At 63.5% G+C, this 7,750-nt stretch overlaps 1 protein-coding gene across 1 annotated transcript in view; it reads right to left on the minus strand.

The window, feature by feature from the left end:
• The window catches only part of MNT (MAX network transcriptional repressor), a 17,908-nt gene extending 10,363 nt beyond the window's left edge, over positions 1 to 7,545 (minus strand). Inside the window, 6 exon segments of the mRNA XM_017867001.1 lie at positions 86 to 197; positions 322 to 363; positions 931 to 1,278; positions 1,280 to 1,357; positions 1,359 to 1,506; positions 6,660 to 7,545. Of these exon segments, the coding sequence (XP_017722490.1) occupies positions 86 to 197; positions 322 to 363; positions 931 to 1,278; positions 1,280 to 1,357; positions 1,359 to 1,506; positions 6,660 to 6,732 (801 nt within the window). The 5' untranslated portion in view covers positions 6,733 to 7,545.
• Between the last annotated feature and the right edge of the window lie 205 nt (positions 7,546 to 7,750).

The following is a 7,750-nucleotide window of genomic DNA, read 5'->3' on the forward strand; positions in this document are numbered from 1 at the left end:
GAGGGCGGGGCGGGGAGCGGCCGGGGGAGGGGCGGCAGAGGGAGGGCGGAGGAAGCTGCGCGGCGCCGGCCTCCGGGCCCCATACCTGGATGTACCGCAGCGCCGTCCGCAGCACGCTCAGATTGGACGTCTTCTTGTCATCCACGTTGGGGATGTTCCGCTTCAGGGTCTCAAAGCACTCCTTCAGATGGGCCCTCCTGGAGAGAGGGGCGAGCGCCGGTCAGCGGTGCCCGGGGCAGGGCTGGGATGGGGGGGGCAGGGCCCGGGGGAGCTGGGGCCGAGGGCCGGCGGGGCCCGGGCAACACACGCACACACACACACCTGTTCTTCTCCAATTTGTTGTGGACTTCTCTGGTTCCGATCCTGAAACCCAGACAGATAGGAGGCTCAGGGAGGAGGACTCGATGAGACAGCCTTCCTGATGACCCGCGCCGCCACCCCCCAAAATCGCCACAGGCTGTTTGTCCCCAGCATTGTCTCAAAGCAGCATGGGAGATGTTCGCCCTGTGCCATGCTGCGCCCACTCCCTGGAGGGCACATCTGTGCTCATAATCACAACCCCTGTCACCCTCCGTCCCACCAGGAGGGAGACAGGAGGGCTCCTGGGACTCAGAAGCAGCCGGTTGACCCCCGCCCTCACCCAAGAGGCCCATACTTTGTCCAGAGGACTGGGAATGTCATAAGCCTCAGCCTTGGAGGGCGTTAGAAAACACAGAAGCCTGGGAACAGGGGGCAATGGGACATTCCTTCCCAGGATAGAGATGGGCACAGTGAGGAGGTGTTCAGATGAAGGGGGCACTTCTAGGCTGGGGAGACAGGACACACCTCTGAAGCCCCAGCCGGGGAGGGTACCTTGTCCTGCACACAGCCCAGGGGATGGGCAGCTCTCCTATTCATCCCGGCAGCCCGACCCTGCCACACCCCACTCACCCCCCTGGCCTCTTCTTCTGTTCACTGGATTTGACTTCTTCAGCTGGTGCCAACTTCAGGGTCCCAAGGGTGGGTGGGGGCGGCTGCTGGGGGGCCAGCTGAGGCTGGACTCCAGGGTGTGGTGCTATGGTCAGGATAGGCGTGGGGAGGGGCTGCAAAGGCTTGGGGCTGCCAGTGGGTGGAATGGTGGTCTTCGAGTCCGGCAGTAGGGGAGCAGGGGTGGGCACCTGCGGCCTGCTGGGCAGGGGGGCAGGCTCCTTAATGCTGAGTCCAGGGGTGCTAACCAGGGCTGGCTGACGAGGCGCCAGGGGCAGAGGCTGGGCTGCCGGGGGCAAGGGTGGGGTGGGGTAGTGGCTGAGGGGAGTTGGTCACCACAGGAATAGGAATGACAGTCAGTGGGGCAGGGGTGGCAAGTGGTGGTGGGGTGCGGGTGGGGAGCCGGCGGAGACAGAGGCAGGGGTGGTGCCTCAATGCGGGGTTCCTCCACAGGTAGGGCATGTGCCAGCCTTGCCAGGCTATTGGCCTTCTTCTGCTCCTGCTCCCGCTCCCGCTCCAAGCGAAGCCGCTCCTGCTCCTCTACGCAGAGAGAACACAAGGGGGGGGGGGTCTCAGCAGGGCCCCAGCACTGCAGTCCTAAAGAGTCCTCGGACCCTAGCCCAGTCAGTACTCAGTGATAGCCCTGCTCAGCGAGAGACTCCACAAATAGCCTACCAGTCCAGCCAGGCACAGGGGAAAGCGCAGGGGGCGCAGCAGTGAACAAACCGAGCAGACCTGGTCCCTGCCAGCAGGGAACAGGAGGACAGTCACGGGGGCTGATAGTCCAGGCTGCAGGCAAGACAGGTGGCCGTGGAAGGGAAGGGTGGAGCAGAGCTGTCAGAGGGTGCTGCAGGCCACCTGCCAGCCTGCAGGGTGATGAGGAGGGCGGGTGAGGGCAGCGAGGGTCAGGAGCCACAGGGCTGAGGTGGGAGAGGCGGGCAGAGACCCAGCCACCCAAGACTTCGCACCAGAGAAGGGGGTGTGCTGACAGATCCCAGCTTCCCTGGAAGGCGTTTAACAATGTTTACCAAGCACCTTCTAGAAGGCAGGCAGTGCCTGCATGGCACAGATGAAGGCAGTGAAGCTCAGAGAGCAAAGTGATTTGCTGCAGGTCCCACAGCAAGCCTCCTGACCCCTGGAGGACACTTGCCTCGCACACATTCACAGTGCCTGGATTGTCACAAGAGCCCCACATCACATCACAGGCAGGACAGGGACACCACCCTCATTTCACACATGTGGAAACAGCCCAGCACTCCTGACTCCGAGGCTAGGTCCCAATGCCTGTTTTCCTCAGGGACCATTCAACAAACATACTTAGTCCCTCTCTGACCCTTGTCGTGCCGTAACTCATTTCTCCGAAATCCCCAACATCCCCACCATCAGCAGCAGCAGCGCCAGCATGTCCTGTCCTCCAGGCCCAACGCATCCTCTGACATCCTCAGTGACACCTGCTCAGCCTGAGACACCACAAATACCCAAGCAGTCCAGCCAGGCACCGGGGAAAGTGCACCTGCCTGGTTCTGGGTGAGAGAGGGCAGCTGAGGAGGAGGAGGCATAGCAGCGACCATTTCTCCCAAAAAAAGAAGAGACTGGGCTCTTCAGTAGGGGCTGAGCAGGGCAGTGCACCCCACCATCCGCTCAGCATCTCTGCTGAAAGCCCAGCAGGAAGGCAAGGCCCACTCAGGAGCTGGCTGCGCACAGGGGAAGGGGAGGCACCTCCATCTCCAGCCTGCCCCGTCCTCTCCCAGGCCCCACCATTCTGGTTCCCTGGCTACGGGGCTGGCCCAGGCCCTTGGAGTCTACAGCCCCCAGGCCAGGGAGCCGCCGGAACAAGCAGCCCTCTCCTCTGGCCCCAGATGCCGCGCTCCGCTGACAACGCAGCAGACAGCTCGGGCTGGTGGACACGCCCCAAACACCTGGGCAAGGGGTGGCGCGGGGGACTGGAGTCGGCCAAGGCCCCTGAGGAGGGGAGCACCCGCCTCCCACACTCTTACTGGCTCAGAGGCCTCAGAAAACTTGAGGTCTCAGGCCCGTTGGCCAATCAACAACTGGAGTGTGAGCCAGGCCTGCTCCCAGCCCCGCCCTCCCGAAGAGGGAAGAGGCCAAGGAGGAAGCGGAGGGGGAAGCGTCCTGGGAGGGGAGGCCTCAGTGGTTTCCCAGCAGCCAGAGTTCAGGGGCTGGGCCAGCCAGCGGGCCTCTTCCAGATCTCCCTAGCCCTTCGGGAAGGGGCGATGCCAGGCTGGTGCAGGCCTGCTCCAATGCGGGGCACTGGAGGTTACCTTAGGTTACCGCACGGGAGAAAACCAGCCCTGCGCTCCCGCTTCCCACAGACCACACTGGCCAAGCAGCCTGCTGAGTTCCAGTGACAGGGCCCTTCTCAGTTGGGCGCAGCCTCAGTTGTCCCCAGCCCCTTCCCCTACCCCAGGAGAAGACTCTGGATCCCAGGGCTTAACACAGCCCCCACCTCCATTCCTTTGGCTGACAGACCTAACTTTTCACTGGCCTTGAGACCTGTGCTCCACTCTCTATAGGCAGAGGGACGATCAGGGCCCTCCCTGAGTCACAAGGACAGGTGGGACCCTAGAGTGCAAGCCAACCCCCATTCCCCATATTTTAAAGCAACCCAAAGCTCACCTGGGAGGTAGCAACCTCCTTCTCACCTGCCCTCTCTCACCCAGAACCAGGCAGGTACACCTCACAGGTGCCAGGAAGGACCCAGTTACACCTGGAGCAGCATGAGAAAGTTCCAGGGGTGGTGAGGAAGAGGAGCTGCCCGGGGCCAGATCCAGCCCACCAGAGCTTCCTGCCCCTTCCCACCCAGCGGCAACCCTCTCCCTGTGCACTGGAGAACCGCCAAACTGGTGGTGGCTGGTGCTCCCTCAGGAGCACCCTGTGCTTAGGCTCTTTAAAAGAATGTTCTGTGCATCCACCAGACAGTGCGCCCCCTCACATGCCTCCCTGGGCTCCCCCCAGAAGCTGCCCCCAAAGAATTTAGCTCTTCTGCAGTGACCCAGGGGCCAAGGCTTCAGCCCACACTCAAGAGCATGGGCAGTGTGCTCCCTTCAACCTTCCCAAGCGACTGTTGCCCAGGCACTCTGCAGGCACAGGGCTGGGGTGGAGGAGTCCACACTGGTGGGCCCCAGCGGCCACAGGAATTCTCCCATCTGCTCGATAAACAGGGGCTTGGTGTCTAAGGCAGGCCCAGGGTAAGCCTTGGAGAGTTGGTCAGGAGCCTCTGGACACTCCAACCAGCTCCCTCCAAACAGGGCAGAGAGTTGTATCTGAGCCACCTCCATGAACACTGGGAATGACCATGCCAGGCCCTCCAGCGGAGCATCAGGACAGCTCTGCCCTTTCCTCTCTCTCTCACAGGCACACAGGTCTGCAGGGTCCTCATGTGAGCAAACTGGCGGGTCTAGGTCAGAAACCCGTGCTTGCGGTTGAAAGGGAGAACGGACAAGAGGATCCCTGTCCAGAGCTGGTCCCAGGTCCTGGGAAACGGTTCTGGTCAGCAGGTTCATCTACCACGTCCTTCCCTCCCGTTTGCCCTGCCCCAGCTCAGAGGCCAGAACGTCAAGAGGGAGAAGAAAATGAATTCTGGAGGTGAAACTGCTGGGACCGGTTCTGGCCACCTGTACATGAGTTTTTGAGTAGATCTGGCTTTCCACACCTACTCGTCTCCAAAGACCTCTGACCAACACCAAGAAGCGGTGACCAGGCCGCTGAACTCGGCCTAAACACAGTGGATACTCGAACTGCAACGTGTTGGTGCCCGCAGCAGCTGACTTAGTCTCTCCGAACCTTGTGCACGGTCTTCCTCTGACCCCTGTGCCCAAACGTAGGACATTCTTGGTCACCACAGGCACTCCCCACTGCCAGACCCTGCTCTGGACCACCAAGGCAACAGGCGGGGAGTGTTGGTGACGTCCCCACCCATCACTTCTGCAAAACCCAGGCATCTGGGTCTCACATATCTCCAGTGACTCTTGACCTTGAGAGGCCGGTCGCCCCGACTAGGCCGGCGGCCCCGCAGCTCCCCCGCCCCTTGCCCGCTGCCGCTCCCCGCTCCCCCCCTCACCGCCCGCCGCGGCGGCAGCACACGGCGGCGCGCGCGCACACAACACACTACTACCTCCTGCATGACTCATCATTGAAGCAACAATAGGCAGAGAGAAAGGAAAGGAGGGCGAAGCACTCTCTCTACCACAACCAACCCTGCCGCGGGATTCTGGGGGCGGGGAGGGCACAGGAGTCCCCGGGTCCTGCACACACACCGTTCCAGAGCCGAGGCTCTGGCAGCACCCTGGAAAAGGGAGGTCTTTCCCCCCAGCTCCTCTGCAGCACCCTGAAGCCAGGGACCACCAACAGGGCGCGTGAAGATAGGAGTCATTAGTCTCTTCCCTTTAGAGGAAGCGCCGAAGTTTCTTTCTCAACCTGGCTCATTCCAGCGTGGCCCCGGGTAATGACAGGGGGCATGGCTGGAACGTTTTGGGGATCAGTGGAAAAATGTGAGCTCTAAATGTCTCGTCGCCCTGCGATTCTGAGGGTTTCCCTTGCTCTCGGGATCAAATACAGGAGGTTAGGGGCGAGAGCCGACAGGTGAGCTCGGCTCCTCCCTCGCAGGGCAAAGGCACCTCCCAGGTGCCCAGAGGCCGGGACCCGCGTCCGGGCCCAACCCAGCGCAAGGTCCCTTGCCAGCCCCGCCCAAGCCCCGCCCCCGGCCGAGCGCGAGGCGGTGAGGAGGGGCCGGGCCGCGCCGTCCCCAGCAGGAGTGTCCCCGGTGCACGTGGTCGGGGGCGGAGCCCGTCCACGTCACCACCCGGTGTAACCAACGGGCTCGGAACGCAGACACACGCAACATTCCAGGCGAGAGCGGGTTTGGAACGCGCAGACACGCCACATTCCACACTGGCTAAAGCGGGGTGCAGCGAGGGGGACCCGGGGGCTGCCCCCCAGCGACCCGCGGGCCATTTCGCAAACGCCCAAGTAGCCCGGCTTTCACCCAAACCCCGGACGCGCGGCCCAGCCCTGCTCTGGGAGGCGGGGTCAGGCGGGGCTGGCCAGGATCATAAGACACGCGATGTCATTTCATTCTGCAAAGGCCGCCTCCGCCCCAAGCGGCGCGTAGATCTGCCGGGAGCGCCCCCCGCACCCTCCCCACGGGGCCAGGGAAGCCGAAGAGCTGCTCGGCGTAGAGTAGTCCCCACCCCCACTCCGTTACACACACGCCCACTCGTGTGCTATACACACGCCCGTGTACACGTCCGTTCATCTGCTTTTCCCGAGGCTCACATCACACATCCCCCGTGCACACACGCACGCACACGCGAGCCTGCCACCCCCACGCAACACCATTCCTCACCCCACCCCCCGGCTCACACATCCTCAGTGCCACCGAGGGCTCCGCTGGCCCACGCAAAAGCAGCCCCCCACGGAAGGGGCACAGGAGTGCCAGGCAGCCGGGGTGGCGCCCGCAGGTGCCAGGTCCCTCGCTGCATGTTAATGACTTCATTAATTTCACTGCCCACATCACCCCTCCCCGGGCAGCGGCTCTCGCGGGGAGCCGTGCGCTGCCAGGCTCCGCGGGCCGCCCGGGAGGGGGCCCTGTCCGCGGTTTCGCGTGGGTTCGGGGACCGGGGTCACTCGCTTCCCCTTCCCCGGTGCCCCAGGGGCCCAGCCCGGCCGCTCACCACGTGCTCTCTGTTGTTGCTGCGCTTGCCATTCCAGGAAGCGGGCCGCCTCCAGTAGCGTCTCTATGCTCATCGCGCCGAGAGCTGCCGGGGGCGAGCCGGGGCCGAGGCTGCGGCCCGCGAGCCGGGCACAGGTCAGGCTGGCGGGCAGGCAGGAGGGAGGGATCACCTCCGGGGGGCGACAGGGCTGGGCGGCGCAGTGCACTCCACAGGGAAGAACGGGGGACCACGGGGAGAAAAATCAATGTCTCTCAAAATATTTGCAAAATATAAAATTGCAAATTTAAAAAAATGGGTGCAAAAAAAAAAAAAGGCCGCACTGCCTCTCTTCTTCCCCTCCCTCTCTACCTCCCTTCCGATGCCTCCCGCCCCGCGGCCCCCGGGAGTCCCGCCGACAAGAAAGGGCTTTGCAACAAGATGGCGAGGAGGCACCGACACACACAACAAGGGAAGGAGCCGCGCTGCCCCCGGCCGCCGCCCCCGCTACTACACCGGGGCCACAGCCAAAGCCCGGACCGGAGCCCCCGCCCGCAGGGCCGCGGCGTCTCACGAAGGGAGGGGCGGGTCCTGCGCTGCTGGCCCCGCCCACTGGAGCCGGCGCGCGCACACGTGGCCCGGGCAGGGAGGGAGAGGTCAGAGCCGGGTGTGCGCGCCGTGGTTCCGCTTTCCAGTTGGCCCCGCCCCTGCTGCAAGCCACAAGTTGGGCTGGGGCGGCGCGTTTGGGTCGTTCACGACGAAATCTGTCCTGCTGGAGGGAGGGAAGGATGAACAATTCAAGATTTAACGGAGCTCCAATCAGGATATTCCGGGTCAGGGAAACCTTGGGAATGGCAGAGACTGGCCTGACCCTGGGTCTCCACGCTCCACCCACTCGCGACCTAAATCCCGCAATCGCCCGGCTGTCGCAATTCCCCCGGGATCCGCCCCTGGGCGGAGCTGCCGGCGGCTGGAGACTGTCAGAGAACCAGCGGAAGGAGCGGAGCGAGAGTCCGGCTCCGCGTTTTGTCTCCGTTCCTCCCCCCGCAGTGCGTTCGCATCCTATTAGGCGACGTCACCGGGCTGCGGGCCAATGGGCGGGCAGGACAACACGG

Source organism: Rhinopithecus bieti, unplaced genomic scaffold (assembly GCF_001698545.2).
Source record: "Rhinopithecus bieti isolate Rb0 unplaced genomic scaffold, ASM169854v2 scaffold_22, whole genome shotgun sequence".
Classification (NCBI taxonomy): Eukaryota; Metazoa; Chordata; class Mammalia; order Primates; family Cercopithecidae; genus Rhinopithecus; species Rhinopithecus bieti.